This window comes from Brachypodium distachyon, chromosome 2, assembly GCF_000005505.3.
Source record: "Brachypodium distachyon strain Bd21 chromosome 2, Brachypodium_distachyon_v3.0, whole genome shotgun sequence".
Lineage (NCBI taxonomy): Eukaryota > Viridiplantae > Streptophyta > Magnoliopsida > Poales > Poaceae > Brachypodium > Brachypodium distachyon.
This window is the reverse complement of record NC_016132.3, coordinates 18,207,338-18,224,961: the sequence shown is the minus strand read 5'-3', so window position 1 is coordinate 18,224,961 and position 17,624 is coordinate 18,207,338. Positions and strand designations below refer to the sequence as shown.

The following is a 17,624-nucleotide window of genomic DNA, read 5'->3' as shown; positions in this document are numbered from 1 at the left end:
CACCATTGTTCCAGTCCATGACAGACTGGCCCAATGACCCCCAGCTGTGCCCACTGTTTGTCCGATGCGGAACCTCCTGCGGCCGGCCGGAATGACGCGGGCCAGCGGATCCCGGAGCCGTCGACCCTACCGCGCCAGCAAGGTCTTTAGCCTTCGCGGCCCGAGTAGCAGCAGCTTGGGCATCCTCTTTCGGCCGCGACAGAGATGGAGGTGGCGTCGGAGTTGGCTGCGGCTCTTGGGGTTCCTAAGGACCGAAGAGGAGTTTTTGACATAGAAAAAGGTCTTGAGCCATTTTTTACATGACTCAAGACCCTGGATCCTTGGGAAAGCCGAGTTACGGGCTAGGGACGATGGTGGCGGCGCCGCATTGGGTCATCGGCTTTGCGGCGTCGGGATTATCTCTGTCTGGGAGAACCTGTGGCCGGAACATGAAGTACCGGGACCACAGGTCGATGGATGGCCAGAGGCCGAGATAACCCTCACAGCAGGTGACGAATGCCGAGAGGGTGAGAATGGCATTCGCCGGAAGATGGTGCGGCCGGAGGCCAAAGAAATCTAGAAAAGTTCTAAAGAAATCGCTAGCGGGGAGAGCAAAACCGCGCTCGAAGTGTGAGAGGAAGACGACGCACTCACTGGCTTCGGGAGTCGGCACGATTTCTCCGCCGGGAACCCGGCACTCGACCTCCTCCGGGACTCGCCGAGAGCGGCGGAGCCACTCGATATCCGCCAGGGTTACGTCGGAGCCCTCCCAGGCTGCGCGCTCGGAGCTGGTCCTCTCCTCCGCCTGAGCAGCAGGGTCCACGGCTGGGTTGCGAGAAGAAGACGCCATTGAAGGGAAACAGATCTAGGGTTTGGAGCTTCGGTGGGGAAGTGCCTGCGTGAGGCTTGAGCTAGCAAGCTAGTGCGGCGGAGGCCTAGGTGGCTGCGAGCGAAGCGGCGGCTGCGAGCTCAGAGGCGAGAAACCGCGGTGGCGAGGATGCTCGGAGTTAGCAGATGGCGGCGAAGTGCGCGAGGAGCAGAGGAGAACGAAGGGGCGAAGAGAGCGAGGAGTGCGAAGGGTTTTATGCCCACGCCCTCCTCCTCCTTTTATATACAAGGCGAAGTAATGGGGTGCGCGTTTCCCGTGCCACCACCTTAGTGGCTAACGGGAAGATTGCGCACGATTTGGACAGTTATGCTCATCAAGGCGCACGCTCGGTTACTGCGCGGCGTGCCGCCAAAAATCCCGCGAGATCCGGAGGATAAGTGTTTGCGTGGGAACCGAAGTTCTATCCTTAAAGGCTCTGTCGGCCTTACTGTCCGACGCGACAGCGCGCTCGCCTCAAAAAGTGTGGTGGCAGTAACTCAAGCCTTATCCTCCCGTTGGTGGCGGTTTTGTCGGCAGAAGTAAGTTTTTAATTGTCCGTCATGGAGAAGAAAGAATCTCGGCTAAGGGCTGGATAAGCACGCCAACCCGGAGTCCCGGAACGAATTGATCTCGGCTAGGAGGACCTGGAGTTGTCTCAGCATTCCTCTCGGCTGGACCCAAGTAGGTGTCAGTGGTCTGTCTATGGGAAACTGTCGCAGCCCGACATACTTTTATGCCGAACCACAACAGCTTCGGGGACTAGTGTCGGGGGGATGACCCCGGGTAGGATCATGGCGACACAACTCTAGCCGAGATAACGGAGGCAAAGCCGGCATAGCAACGTATGCCGGCATCATAAAGTTAAACTAACGATAAGCCGGCATCCCGGGCGTATGCCGGCATAGTTTTCTTATCTTGTAAGTTTGCAGGATAAGAACGAGTCCCTTGACCTCGGCGGTGTCGAGATCCTTCAACGGTCTTATCCTGACCACGCGGTGCAAAGTAAAGCAACGCCATCATCATCTCAGAAAAGCAGTCAGCGCCTGCGTACCGATGTCAGGTGACCACGTTAGAGAAGCACCGAAAGGGAATCTATGACGGAAGCCTGCAGAGGATAGCTGTACCCGTTGCGGGTTGGCAGGGAAAAGTAAAGTTGTCTTGTCCCCTGCGGTACTGCCTGGAGGGAACCGAGCCGCGTGCCCGGCGGGGCCCAAGGAAGGTGACGTTAGACTCGGCCCGCATGTCAGTGTGACATGCCTGACCCATAAATAGAGCACTACACCTCTCTGGAGAGAAAATCGAGCACTTAGATATTTTAGGGTTTCCCCTTCTTCTTCTTCTTCCTAAAAAATACAGCTCAAGGAGCGCCATTGTAGAGCTCGCCTATCTCGGCTAATACAGCAAAGCATGAGTAGGAGTTTTACCTCGACAAGAGGGCTCCGAACCTGGGTAAATCTGTGTGTTCTCGTGTGAATCGTGCGTGTTCTTCTTCACGTCCTCCCTCCTCCGGTTCCTTTTTCGTCCATCGGCCTCAAGTTAAACCATCCTATGGTATCTGCCGTGACACTACCATGACAAATATTGTGCCATCTTATCAACATTTTCATGAGGTAGACTGTTGACATCATTATCGAATGGGATGATTGGTCAAGGTAAACATAACTAAATAGAAAGCAGATTATTTCCATCTTACAAAGAAGCATAGCTAATATGTTTCACTGTCTCATTTTTAGCGAACCAACTGATCCTCCTAGATTTACTTGTAGACAGCATCACGGTGTCTATTTCCAAGAACAGAAGAAAGGTTGTAATTCATATTTCCCATTCATGCAACCTTCATTTTTTGTACTGGATTCAAATATGATGACGACGATTTAGAGGTGATTGCTTGTCTACCCCTTTATTTGATAGTGTCATGCTATTTGCTTTCTCTTCTGTTGCTTGTTCTTGTGATCTTTATCACTTCTTGTCTTCTTTTGTTTTTTGCCGATGGTTATCACTTATCACTGCTTGTCTACTACTCCCTTTGTTCTAAGTTACAATATGTTCTAGCTTTGTCCTTTGTCAAACTTCTTAAAGTTTGGCCAAGTTCAGAGAAAAATCTATGAACATCTATAACTCTAAGTTAGTTTTATTAAATTCGTTATTATATACTCATAGTATACTTTTTTGATATTGTGGATAGTACTATACTTTTGAAAAAAGTTTTTACTTATCAGGACAAGGCTATAACCTTTCATAATTTAAAACGTAGGAAAACCCTTTATTTTTAGGGTATGACTATTTCTCAGGCGCTTGATTTTAAGCAAAAGTCTTAAATCTCAGTTGACGCATCATAGCCGCTAGATTAAGATATTAGATGTCATCTCCACTCTCCACTTTTCACGTGCTGCCGTTGCATTAAGATTACAAATCCAAACAGGTCGACTGATCTATTATAAAAATTGATGGCTTCTCGATAGCAAAAGTTTCACAGTATGAGGATAAGTTCTGCATGGTCACCACAGCACGAATCCCCGGAAGAAAATCTTGCAGCAGAAACTTAGAATGATTGGGCTTATCTTATATGAGTGACACGACATCAGCTAATGTCTTTTCAACTATTCACCATTGACAAACTGCGGTGAATGTTTATTCTTGCCGGCCTATGCTGATCAGCCGATGGGCGACATCTGAAGGCCCAGTGGCCAATCTTGGGCACAATGGCCTACAAATGGTACAGTACGGATGCACTGGCTCGTATAAGCGCTAGGCTAGACCAAGAAATAAAAGTCGCCCACTCAGACTAGAACAAAGAAGGATCACCACCTAGTAATGACACATACTAGGGAGTTTGTGAAAATTGAGTTTCAGCATGTGCCACGAGCTTTCATTTCACGAGTCGTGCCGCCCAGCCCTGGTCTTTTATAATCTGCAAGCCAGTCATGCCGGTAAAGGCATATTTATCTGGGATGCAAAATGTTGCGAAAACAGACAGCTCATACTTAAACTAGTACCCGAGATAGATCGAAAGAGGCGGAAATGTACTTGGGATCCCCAAAGACATACTTACATCCCAGTGCGCCATGTCTTCTTAGCTTACGGGAGAAAGTGGCCACCTTAGTACACAGCACTTCACTTCCCTGTCCAATAATGTTATCTGCATGCTTACCTTTGTGCAAAGCAAAGCCCTCCAGCAGCATGCTGCGATGTTGGAGCAGTACGTAGACAGGTGAATCTAGCATAATTGTAGTTCTTGTACGGTTGCGCTGTCGTAGTTGCAGATAGTAGCAATTAATCGTGCGCTCCTGGCTAGTGGCTGCTGAAAGCCACTACAGTAGGCTACTAAAGCTAAGCTAAGCTAAGCTAAGCACATGAGTGTAGCGATGTCAAGGACAAGAAACTTTCCATGGCGCGCGCGCGTGTGAGTGAGTGAGTGAGTGAATAACTGAATGCACATATGCGAAGCATGTGCTACAATCCTACGGCTAGCTGCCAAAGGCGGCCACTGTGCCGGCCTGCAGCCCGGCCTCCCCTATCGATCGTGCACCTGTCGGCTTCTCGAAACCCCACTTTAATTACCTGGTGATCCATACATGAGAATATATCAATGTAATCCTGAGCTGTGTTGGCTGTCGTTAGGTGCAATGGCGATCGGACGGGCGACCGGGATCCCTTGGCCAGATCGGAATGTTCCCCGTCGCACCTCGCACGAGCGTCTCCGTCGTCTCGATCAGGCGCCGTGCTACACATATCTGCACAGTGCATCGATCGATCTGGACGTGCATCTCCGGTACGTGTTGCGTTGAGTTGCATTGGAGTCCAGACGTACGTGCTCGATCGGTCGATCGGGTCAGGATCGACAAGAAGCAAAGGACACGCGCCGAGTAGGTAGGTGCCCTTCCCCCTACCACCCGTGCACCAATAGCGCAGGAGATATACGGCTGCAGGGACACAACCCCCCACATGTCCCTGTCTGCTCCCCTCCTGCACGTGTGCACGAATGGAGGATCATGGATGTGTGCTACGCAGCTGGCTCTATCGGTCGATCGATCTCCCCTGGTCCCTGCAATTAATCGATGGGTGATATCAACATCCATCGTGCACATCTCCAACAAGTTGCTCGAGTACCCTGTGCCCGTCTAGTGTTACTGCTGTAGATAAACTGTTCCGTCGTAGACTCGTAGCTATTGTGTACTGTAGTAATTGATCATGAGACATGAGTGTACTAGCTTGGCACACGAAGAAATTAGAAACCGACACGCAAGGATTAGCACTGTAACCATTAACATGTGTCGACGTACAACGCATGTCGTCCAAACATTTGGAGAAGTTAAAGGGAAAACGCCGGCGGACTCCGACGCATGTACTCCAAAAAACTTGACACGGTTTTAAATTAGACCTAGTCCAAAGTCACGTCAGTCCTTATGAAACGGAGTTTAAAGTCACGCCGATCTTTATGAAACAGCAGCTTGTTGGTTGAACAGAGCACGTAGATTCACAAGGAAACTGGAACAGATAGTCAGACGACATCATGAACGCTAGCTAGCTTTGGTTGTCGTCCTCTGTAGCTTTCTGGTGCACGCTAAGCATCGAGTACGTGCATGCATATTCCTACGTAACGGCGTGCAATGCGTCACACTGTAGTATGTTAGCGCGCACGTACGTACGAAGGTTCAAAGCGATCGAAAAGAGAAACGAACTGCGGTACGTAGAAGTAAAGAAAAGGCGTGAATGTGGAAACCAGGAACAGGAAGATAATGCAAAAACTTTTTCCCGTGGCGAAATCAAGATAAAATCAGATCCGGGAGGTTCGCCGCGTCGATCTGGGCGGCCCGGCCCCGGCCGCGTAGCCATAGCCAGCCCATAGCCTCGACCTCTGTTCTACTCCTACTGGATGGGTACGTGGATTGTGGATAAAGCCTCGATCTCCCCTGCTCCTCTCTCGTCACGGTCAGTACGGACCCCTGACCCAAAGCTACGGCTAGGCCAATAGGCGCCTCTGGCCTGTTGCTCGTAGAGTCGTAGGTGCGTACTAGGCTGCTGAAAAACTTGTCCATCTTTTGGTGGCTAGCTAGCTAGAGCATAATTTCATTTCCCCTGCAACGACCTGACTTGAGTGAGTGAGTGGAGCTAGCGACTGACTGACCAACCAGTGCATTGTTTCTCCCCGATCGATCGATCGATCGTCAGCTTGTCAGGAATCTGCCTCTTTTTCCCTGCATTCACCGGCGATCGATCGACGCTTTGGCCGTGCTTTGCCTTTGCGTGCGTGCATCGCCGCTTTTAAGTCTTGTTTTTCACACGCAGATGCTCGGAAGTCGGATGCTCCCATGCATGCACTTGGGCGCTTGGCGCTATGCACTTTCGCCAGTGCGCCGTGGCACCGCAAAGTACTGAGGACACAGCGGGTGAGGGGTGACGGTTCGGGGGTTCCCGGAAAAGAGAGCGGAAAAGAGAGGACACGGGGGAAACAGCGAGAAAGGCAAGGAGAAGCTTTGCTTCAGAACGGGGACGAGGACGTACTACGAATCAAATGATCAAATCACATCAAATGATCAAATGTAATATTTTGGTATTTCGGCGTGGGTTACTTCTTCCACACAAACACACTAAACCACTATATTTACATTGGTTGAAGTTTTCTTTGTTCCAAAAACAGGGTAAGAAGTAGTGTTAATTAATTAACAAACAAAAGATGTACTCCAACCTCCCTCTTGAAGATAGTAATTTCTTTGGTGTTGCATGTCGAGTTGTCACTGCCTGCTGGCTGGATCTAGAAACAAATACTAAGATGCAGTAGAGATCTGGAGTAGTAAAAACTCCAGATCCAATCTTCACCGGTTTTGTCAATTTATTTCCTATTGTGAGCTAATATTTGTTAGCCTTGGAGCCTTTGGCATCAATTGGAAGAAATTTGAAGGTTTTGCATATGTATCAAACTTTCGGGCAAATGTAGTAACTAGTACAGTCTTTCTCTATTTAAATCGCCTGATTTTTTAGTTATAGATAAGTTGATTCCACACCGTTGGATATGTTTAATGCTTTAAGATTGAAATGAACGATAGAAAAAGAAGAAGACAAATGGCATCTAGATACTAGTCCAACGATTCCAATTCATGAACTTAGATTTAATCATTTTGCTTAAAAATCGTCACCGGTGTGGCTATTTCTCAATCGAGCTGATTTTAAGCAAAAGATCTTTAATCTCAGTTGACATATCAGAGCCGTTGGATTAAGATCTGAGGATCATCCCACTCTCTCATCTCCCACATGCTATCGTTGGATTGAGATCCGATGGTCAAACTCGTCGACAGATCTCTAGCCAAAAGACATGAGGCTTCTCAATAGCAAAACAGATATAGACAACGTGTATTAATACGGTCTCACACGATTAAGCTCCTAGAGGTGTTAAACAAGGGATCAATGTAGGTAGCACTGGTTTGTTGGGAGTCATAAACTCAAAACCATTTGTATCTAAAATCTAATTAAAGTAGCAGAAATTCTACGGTCTAAATTTTGCAGAAGTTATCGTACAGCCCATATTAATCAGACATATTACAGAAATTTCGATAATATGAAAAAGAAGTATGGAAACAACCCATAAAAAATCTCGATTAAAAACTCAAGAGACCAATTCGGTATGGAAGCCAAGACAGACTCAGACACGGACACCGATAAGTAATACTAATTGATAAGTTCCCGTCAAAAACAAAAAAATACTACTCCGTGTTTCATAAGGTATGAGAAAGGGCGTAGATATGGATTCTCTTCCGGAACGGAAGGCTTCGCTGGATCAATCGGCCAGGGCGTGATTCAAGCTTTGGCTGCGTTGCTTTGACTGGCTTGCTTCGGGTGGAATTGCAGCATGTTGGCGTTCGTAGTGCCGGCCGCGCCGCGAGTCTCACGACGCCGAGACGCCGCCTCGCTGCTGTAGTCGCACGGCCGCGCCGCATCGCTGCTGCAGCCGGGCCTCCGCCGGTACGCCATGCTGCCGCACCGCAGCCGTTTCGAACCCGCGGCTGCGGCCGTCGTCACCTCGCCGCCGGTATTCCTCGAATGCCACAGCTGCAACGACCCAGCCTAACTCTGTTGGAGCCGCCGTCGCGCGGGAGCCGTTTCTGCCCTCGATGCCGCTGAGATCCGTCTGTTTCTCTTCTTCCGATATTGCAAACGGTTTTTCTAAATGCTATCAACATGTTTTTTTTACATACGCGGAGGCATTATGTTACAACAGATTTTGGGTTGGCGTGAAGGGATTTTCTTCGATACTAGTCTTCCGTCCTATATTAATTGATGAAATATAACATGTATGTAGACGCTTTTTGGATATAGGTACATCTATATTTAAACAAATTTGAATCACTTAATATGAGATGGAGGGATCACAAATGTTGCATTCAGCATTTTTTATGTTGGGTGAGATCAATATTTAGAAAAAAAAAATGCTACATACAAGATTTTTTATGTTCCCAAAAAACAATTTGAATCTACAACCACGACCGTAAACGGACACCCAAACATCTCTCGCTACCGGCCGCCAAAAGCAACAACATCATCAGAAACAACATCATGAAATAATCGGAAAAGTCAACGGACACCCAAACATCTCTCGCTACCGGCCGCCAAAAGCAACAACAGCACCAGAAACAACATCACGAAATAATCGAAAAAGTCATAGAGGCCAATGGATGATGCCCTAATAGATACAAATTGGCCAGATAAAATTGATGCTTACTGCATCATCCGTACAAAAATAATTAAGAAAAAAATCTAAACGTATATGATAAATGTCTAAAACTAAACTTTTCGGATATATAAAATAAATGCAACAAAAATCACATACGTTGCCCGTAGAAGCTCAACACTTTTGTATTGCACACGATATTAATAAGCTAAACTTTGTAATGATTGCCTAATCTATACTAATGTATAGTGAATTTAAGCCCATCCAAGCATTTAGAAAGTTAGTCTTATCGTTCACAAGATTTATATCAACAAAAACAAGAAACGTCAGATGGCACGATGCTACTCGGAGCTAGCCCTCCTTGGGCAGGCCGATAAGCTGCTCCGGACCGTGCATATATGGGCGCGGAGCCGGGAGATGCCATGCGACCTCGGCAGTCGACGAGTGGAAGAATGGAGTAGACAACGAGGCAGCAGAGGCTGACAAGAGACAGCTAGGGGAAGCCATGAGGCAGCGACAACGTCGGCAGATGGTCGGCAAGCGGCGGCGACGGAACCGCAGAGGCGGAAGCAGTAGGTGAGTGCTGAGGATAATAGATCAGTCATGTGCAACGCTAGGTGACGGATGAGAAGAACCGATAAGTCCCGTTGGTGATTATTTTTTTAAAATACGAAAGTCGGTGCTATTATTGATGCCTAAAAAAATTAGAATGCAACAGGCGAGCGGTGGCGGCGATAAATGAAAGGCATCAACTCACAAGGAAGGGAGGCCGGGAGGCAGGAGCTGCCGGATGACGGTGAGAATCAAACAGGCGGAGACTGACGCGGCAACGCGGTGAAGAATGAAGCGGAAAATTTAATCTATCAAGTCCTATAGGAAAATAAAATATTTTCTGAAAATATAAAAAATGTCGAGGAATAGAGGCAGAATACGTGTCAACCGTAGCCGAGCTGACCGTATTGGACACCGGTACGCGGCCTAATCTCTTGGTAAAACATGTAGTGACTACACAAGGTATAATATACCTCTAATGTGAAGCGTCTGCGTCTGTACCATGTTTCTGGAACAAAATAAAAGAATTCCACATAACTGCTAAAACATGTAATGATTATCTAATCTATAATATAGTGTGATGAATTCTAACCATTCAAAACATTCAGTCTTATCATGAGATGATTTGTGTGTGTGTGTGTATAAAAAATAAACTATACAGTTGGTTAGATAAAAAATATAACAAACATAATGTTCCAAAGAAAAATGAACTATTCCAAATACATTGCTCCCTCCATTTTCTTATACAAGGCGTGTAACATCTTGCGCGAATATTGACGCAACTAAACTGACAAACGTCGTGAGCACGCTCCGCATGGCAACTGCGATGGACGGTGTGTTTGCATGTACCGGACAAGCAATGCGCGCATTACAATTCAGAAAACAGGAAAAAAAAAATATACGTACGCCTTATAATAAAAAAACAAAGAGAGTACATCTTTGCATATAATAGAAATCTAGCGATGGGTCATCCTGCTAGTTGAATATATCGTGGAAAGATGAGCAATAGTACATTTCTGCGCTACTCAAATTAGTAGAACTACTTTAACAAACTAGTGCTACTAATTGTGCCGGACGGATGTTTATTTCTGCACAAGAGCCCACTAAACAAGGTTAACTACACACCGCAGAGCACACCTGAACAGAATGGATTTGCATGGCATTGTACTCCGTCTATTTGGAAAGGGAGAAATATCGGTGACAGAAGGAGAGACAGACTAGTACTCGACGATATGCAAGTGGCCCGGGTGGAGATCTGGATTGATCGAAAGTAAATGTAGAATAAACTAAGTGCAAGTAGGCAGGCAATGATATACATGCATCGGATCGATTGCTCCACGCGGGCTGAAATTCAGCTCAAATCGAAATGATCGATCACATCAGTAAATTAAGAGGATTTCTTGTGGTCCCTGCAGCTACGATATGTTGGTGATATGCAAGTACGATTCTCGAGCTTCAATAATTCCTCGAAAGTAATGGGAAGCATTGGCAGCAACATAAAATTGGTAGCACGGAGACCTCCCAAAAATGACAAAGAAACAAGAGACAAGAAGGTCACTTCTCAGCTGCCACTACTCCACTACTTTATCACACATGCAGAAGAAGGGGGGGAAGAAGAAACAAAAGCCCATAGATACGGCACCCTAACCATGATTAGCTAAACACAGACATTAATAAACGCGGCTCAGCTCCTTATCAAGTCTCCCAATGCACAGAGTAGTACTATACTTCTCTCTGTCGATCACTCTCTTAATTAACTAGCCGCTTGATCAGACGTGACTTAACTTAGCTCGATCATCATCATCCGGAAGCCATGCAAGTATGCAACTCCATTGACGGATTAATTAACTGGTGTTGCTCATCGTCTTGGCGTTGTTGTTGGTGGCGGCGGCCCACTGCTTGTTCCCGGGGTTCCACTTGGGGCATTTGGGGCTGAAGTACCTCTCTTCAACCCTGCCGTCCAGAAGCTCCACGACGGGCCCCGGGCGCACGCAGCGCGGCGCCTTGTACTGGTTAATGGAAGCGCCACGGCTGAGCGCGTAGTCCATGAGCTTGTCGAAGGTCCCCGCCGCCACGACGCGGATCTCGAGAGGGCCGACAGAGCGGTCGGCGACGCGGCACTGCCTGTAGACGCTGTTGAGCGACTCCTCCATGGCCAGGCAGCAGTCCTCGAACACCGATGCCGGGACCGGCATCGGCGTCGGCGTCCCGGAGGCGCGGAGCCGGAGCTCCCAGAAGAGCACGTAGTGGCCAGGGGATGTCCCCGCCGTGTCCGCGTAGCTCGTGTACTCCACTAAAGACGCCCCGAACGGCTCCAGGTGCTGCACGGCGGCGCTCACGGCCGCGTGCAGCTCCGCCTCGTCCGTCTTGTCAGCGTCGATGCTCAGCGCCACGTTCTTGCGCCGCACGAAGTTGAAACTCGGCGCCGCGTTCTTGAACCCCGCCACCCGCAGCACGTCGCCCACACGATAACGATACAGCCCTGAATAAAACAGTACACGATCAGTCTATCTGATCGACATTGATCGATCACGGCAGCATCAAAGTAGAGTGCACCGTGTTACGTACCGGAGTAAGTGGTGACGACGAGCTCGTACTCGTGGCCGAGCTTGACGTCGGCTAGGCCGACCAGGTCGCGGTGGTCAGGCTCTTCGCCGGTCTCTGCGTTGGATTGGACGGGGAGGAACTCAAAGAAGCACATTGTGGGGATGAGCGTGTAGGCGACCTCGGCGGGGTCGCAGATCGGGTTCAGGTTCAACCCAAAATAACACTCGGAAGAGGCGTACATGGTGCACGCCAACGGCAAACCCCCGCCGTAGTGCTCCAGGGTGGGGATGTACTGCGCCATGGCGCCCGTGACGATGACATCGATGTACTTGGTGTTGGGCCACACCTTCCGTATGATCCCCTGCCACGACGCGCCCGCGCAGGCGTCCTCCACGGCGTCGGCCAACGCCGGGTCCGGCGCCCGGAGCACGCGCTCCACCGCGCCGCGCACGGCACGGTCCGTGATGACCCCGGCGTCCACGGCGCCGGTCCGGATGTCATGGCACAGCCGCGGCCAGTGCTGGCGGAGGAAGTCGATGGCGCGTAGGAACCCGGACGCGAAGACGGCGCCCACGCGGAGCACGTCGGCGCGGTGCACGAGGCCGCAGAGCAGCTGCGCGTACATGCTCTGGTGCGCGTCCACGCACAGGATGGCCTCGTCGGGGCTCGTGTGCACCGTAAAAGGGTCGTGGGCGCGCTCCCGGAAATGGCGGCTCTTGTAGTAGCTGGTGAGCACGGGGCGCGCGGGCAGGCCGCCCGGGGTGCGCGACTCCGCCTTGACGAAGTAGAGGTACATGGCCTTGCCCTTGTCCAGCCCCGGCACCGCCTGGCTCATCACCGGCATCAGCAGGCTGTACAGCAGGCTCCGCCGCTCCATCTCCTCCGCGATGCTCGGCATCAGCTTCCTCTCCCCTCCCGACGTCCCCGAGCTATACAACCCAAGAAACCGCACAAACGTCACAAAATTTTCACATATAACTAAGTAGGAATGAAGATGAAAGATCGATGTGATACCTGGTGAGGAACTCGCGGATGGGCCTGCCGGAGAGGATGGGGGAGGAGTCGCCGTTGGCGATGCGGGTGACGAAGGGGAGGATGTCCTCGTAGGTGACGAGCGGGGCCAGGCGGCGGAAGTCCTCGGCGGCGCCGGGCGAGGCGCCGGACACGCCCACGATGCGGCGCAGGTACTCGGCCGGCGCGTTCTGCTGCAGGATCTCCTTCAGCACGAGCTGCTGCGTCTCCGCCGGGTACGTCGTCAGGTGCTCGATCAGGTCCAGCGTCTTGCGGTGCGCGTCCTCCCAGTCCCAGGACGCCGATGCCGCCTCTGGCATCGGCGCCGTTGGCGGCGCTTCCGGCATGGCTACTACTGATCTCTGTGCAGTGGGGTTTTGCGGCGCTGCCTACTGATGAAAGGAAGCTCTACTACTGTCTACTGCTAGTGTGCGTGCTCTTCTGCGGCCTGGCTCTTATCGATCAGCTACTGATGAGATAAGCGAAGGCGTCTGTGAGATTTGTGGTGGAAGCAAGTTCGGGGAAGGGGGGTATTTATAGCCTGGGCTAGCCGAGGGCAGTGTCGTCTTTTCGCGCTCCGACGGTGTACTGCTGCCCGCCCCGTACGTACGAAGAGGAAATCGTATAGACAGGTTGGTAGGGGGTTCGTATTTGGTTTTATTTCTCTTTTCGCCTCGTTTCTTCCTGCGTGGGTTTCATATATGCGGACGAGGCGTGGTTCATATGATGAGTCACATAAATGATGTGGAGGCTGCAAGTGGCAAACGGTTGGTTCCATGTTGCTCAGGACCTTGGGGCATACGATTTGCATGATCCTCTTTGATTAATCTCTCCTATTTTATTTTTTGCAAAAGACATTTTTTTTGTGTGGTGTTTTTAATAAGAACCTTAATACAGTAATTGTTTTTGGGCATGGAGACGCGCGCGTGATTGATTCAACAAATCTCTGTGAAAAGAATATATGGAGTTGTAACTTGTAAAATGCGATCGAGCAGCTTAAGCTTCAATCATTGCTGCCGCTGGCTCGTCCGGTTTGTGTGCCGCAAGTGTTGGAGGTGAGATGACCCCAAGGAAAGAAGAACGAAATTAGTTTTTATTTATTTATGATGATGTATATGCGGGTGCTACAGAATATAGAGCTCCCCCCGTGCTCCCCCTGGCCTTGGCAAAGGATCAATTTTGTATTTCGTTCAACGCCTCTCCACTAACACTTTAAGTTTCGGGCCTTGAGCACCGGATAAGTCCATTATTCTAGATAAAGTCTCTTACTTTTGAGAAAAGCGTACCAGGACAAATATGATTCCGAATTTTGTGTGAAAGTGATGAAACTTATTCCTTCAGGTGATATTATAATCTTTCTAGAACATTTGGGAAAAGTGTTGTCAAGTTTTGGACATATTATTTCGAAACATGTTTGAGATTCTCAAAGCATGTTTAAAAATTGATAGACTCTATGATCTGGCATAAATATCCTTTGAAATCACATTCGAAAATCTTTATAAATTGATGTCAATGGAGATGGAAAGAGAGATAAACTAAATTCATTTCACAGATCCACATGATATGTCACAAAGTTATACATACACAATTTGCTCACAAAAGGGAAATACTCTACCAATGTACTCGTAATGCATGTGTAGGCACATGTGTAATTAAACATTTATCTCCGACGGTACAGCTTTCATTATCAGATACTGTATCCGGCGCCTAGCTTACGGATTTGTGCCCCAACCAGCAACCTTTGTTTGGTGAACTGAAATCAATCCCCAGAAAGGGGTGCCCCCGCGTGTTCTTGCCACCAGCGGTAAACACGCAAGGCGACATGAGCCGGAGATAATAAATGTTTAATTGCGCGCAACAGCCAATGTATATACGGCCGGAGTACGTACGTACGTACAGCTGCACGGACGCACCGGCCGGCAGACACGGCGGGGGAACAGGACTACTCAGGACGGCCTTTGCGTCCGCGATGGCGCGTACGTGCCTGGCCGACAGTATCAGCTCCCGCGTGTCAAGAAAACAAGCATGTATACTTTCCCCTGGCTACACGTCCTGCGTTGCACGTCAAAGAAAAGCATATATATCATGGGATGTGCTCTTCTTTGTCCTGTCTGCAAATATAATGCAATTACTCACGCAGCACACTACAGTACATGTGCCCAACTGTACTTCGTGCTCACGGAACCATTGTAGTCTTTTGAGAGGATTTCTGTAATGCGCTACCACGGTACGTAGATCGCCTGGCTTATTTTAGTTTTCTCGAAATAGAGAGCGATCCGCGCAAGCAAAAGCATTGATGCTACTGACACGTTACTACGTGACATCCAACCCCAGCCGTGCGTGCATACAGGGGCTGTTTGATCGGTGGGAACTAGCCTGGCCTGGATACAGCCGGAAGTTAGCATTTGACTTGTTTGCTTGGTGCTTGAAAATCTCTCTGGCTCAGGCCTATGAAATTGGAGGCCTGAGCTCAAGCACGTGTGGATTGCTATAGTACTGCAACAAGGCAGCTTGCTCAGGCACAACTTTTAACCAAACAACTATTTTTCATCTTGCCTGTATAAAGAAAAGACACAAAACTCTAGGTTCCACACAGGCAGCAGTTTTGCTCAGGCATACTGCTCAGGGTTCCATATGCACACAAACAGGAGGCAAGAACAAACATGCCTGCCGTGGATACGACTCTAATGGTGTAACTGTGTCCAATGAACAGTAAACCCATCTCTGTATCACGCATTGCGATCGAAGGTATGAGAAATAAATAGATCATACATATCGTGTGACTAAACAGCAGAGCGCATGATGGAGTCCCCTGGGCAACATGTGTTGTCATTTTTACTGCATATAGAAGCAGGAAAGAGGAGAAGGGCATTTGGTTGCGAGCTGAATTACTGTCCGAGTCTCCCGTGTGCAGCAAGCCCACGTGCCGCTCCTTCGTCGTCCTGCTTTGCACAAGCAGAGAAGAATGCAAACGCGAAACACCGTCCTGCTCCTTCCCCAAACGGAGAAGGAAAGCAGATAAGAACAGGAGTATGTGTAGTGTATCATCCATCCATCTCTCTTTCCGAAATAGAAAGGAAGACATTTGTGAGAGTTGCATCCTCCTGTCGTGCGTGCCCAAACCTAGGAAATTAAAGCAGCAGCGAAACATGCTGAGCTGCGTGTATATCTCCATTTCCGATCTCTGGAGTGTCGTAGCGTCTCTGTGGTTTTGCCAAGTCGGACCGGATGGATGAACATGCCACCAACCTTGCCTAACTTCTCGCAGCGCAATTAATAATGGGCGTGTCATCGGCGAGAGTTTCTTCACTGATTAATTAATCCAAGTGCAATTCTATTTTTGGTTTTTCTAAGTGCTACTCAGCTGGCATTGCAAGATTCTCAGGTGAAGATAAAGGGAGAAAGAAAAAGGAAAGAACAAAAAGGCTGCAGACGTGCCGTTCGTACGTCGTACTACCGGATAGCCAGCTCCACGGAATTGCGAGAGGGTAAGCGAGGCAGAGAAGCAATACAATCTTCTTTTGATGCAGGTTATTCATTAGTCAATGCTTTTCCGCGGCTTGGTTGTCCCCCGTAACCTCGCCCTTAACCTCGCATTAGGGCCGTCGTGGCCACTAGTAAATCCAACTTAACTTAAGCTTGTTTGTCTCCCTGATCCTAGTACGTACGTCGCGTCTAATTCCAAGTGTCTCCACCATGTGCATGGCTCCGTAAACAGAGACTCGTAATGGCATCAGCAGCCAGTGCTTGCAGATTCAGTCTTTTGTCGCTTCCAGACAGGTCCGTTTCACATCTGGCATTCGGTAGTTTTAAAGATATTTTTCACGGGGAATTCAATTCTTGTAGTGCCAAATCGCAGAGGATCCTGTTCGGTCGTGGGAGCGATCGGAATTAAACAATACAAATGCTTGCCAATCCAGTCAAGTCAAAATCAAGCAGCATCAAGGAGGAGGAGAGGAACGTCGTTGTTCGTTAAAGCGCAGCAAAGCCGATTAGCTAAAAAGCGAAGATGGCGGTTCTGACTTGCGAAAGGTGTATATATATATACCGCGCGTGATGACCGCGATCGAATCAGTTCAATCCGTGTCTCCTACGTGGTGAGGCAAGTGGGGTACTGTAAAAGCCAAGTAGTAGTGCTGACCGGAATCGCATTTTATCTGCTCCCCGGCCCGTCGGTCTATACATCGTTTCGGACATACATTCAGTGAGTGCGAGGACGCTTTTGGAGGAAAGATACGTGCACGGTCCATGTCCGTGCCGTCCCACAATCCAAAGGATCCGACATGGTCCTTTACGGAGCGGTCACTGGTGTTTCCAATGCCAATTCTAGTCGGGTGAAGTGGCCATGCATTATCTGTTCTGCGTTTTTGTTTTTCTGGGGATTCTGTTCTGTAGATGTTCCATCCGTGTGTCAAAAACGCGAGCAACTTGTATAAATGGGCCAGTGCCGCTGCTTCCGAGTTAGCTGAGCAACATTTGAATGGAAAGGAGTCACAGAATTTTGTGAAGGAAGATCTGCAAGTTCAGTTAGAGTGGTAGCCTTGTGCAGGGAAGAAAAATGCAAGTTCAGTTAGAGTGGTAGCCTTGTGCAGAGAAGAAGCGTGTCACGAATGTACTGTAGCAAACTAATCACGATCTCAATAGGTTATCCTCCATTATTTTCGAAAGAAAACAAAAACTCGATCCCGACATGCGAGCTTGATATCCCGAATACCCAGAGAGGTAGCTTCTAGCCTAGTCAAACGACACTAACTAGCGGCAAACAAATTAACATCTTGATTTTACTTTTTGTGGCTTGGGATAATAATGATTACCCAGCTTTTTAGCAAATCCTGCCTTTTTTCCCTAAATGGCCTCCATATCGCGCGGCCGTGTCTTGTTAAGCACATCGATCACTGCTTGAAGCAGACCGGGATTTTGCAGATAGGTGCTGCAACGTACGATAGGTGCTGCAACGTACGTACGGCTAACGGCACTGCACGGCCGGGAAATTAATCATGC

At 48.9% G+C, this 17,624-nt stretch overlaps 1 protein-coding gene across 1 annotated transcript; it reads right to left on the bottom strand.

Annotated features, from left to right (window-relative positions):
• Nucleotides 1-10,499: 10,499 nt before the first annotated feature.
• Nucleotides 10,500-13,124, bottom strand: LOC100841725 (probable indole-3-acetic acid-amido synthetase GH3.4). Its single transcript, XM_003566023.3, has 3 exons — nucleotides 12,627-13,124; nucleotides 11,634-12,541; nucleotides 10,500-11,547 (listed from the first exon to the last, which is right to left on the bottom strand). Exons 1-3 carry the CDS (start codon nucleotides 12,968-12,970, stop codon nucleotides 10,910-10,912), a joined length of 1,890 nt encoding a protein of 629 aa, XP_003566071.1. The 5' UTR covers nucleotides 12,971-13,124; the 3' UTR covers nucleotides 10,500-10,909.
• Between the last annotated feature and the right edge of the window lie 4,500 nt (nucleotides 13,125-17,624).

What these genes read in the sequence shown, in the direction of transcription:
- LOC100841725 (XM_003566023.3), bottom strand. Translation starts at nt 12,970, where the DNA reads ATGCCGGAAGCGCCGCCAACGGCGCCGATGCCAGAGGCGGCATCGGCG. An exon ending in ATCCGCGAGTTCCTCACCAG is followed by an intron (nt 12,542 to 12,626) that starts GTATCACATCGA and finishes TGGGTTGTATAG; the next exon opens with CTCGGGGACGTCGGGAGGGG. An exon ending in CGTCGTCACCACTTACTCCG is followed by an intron (nt 11,548 to 11,633) that starts GTACGTAACACG and finishes TGTTTTATTCAG; the next exon opens with GGCTGTATCGTTATCGTGTG.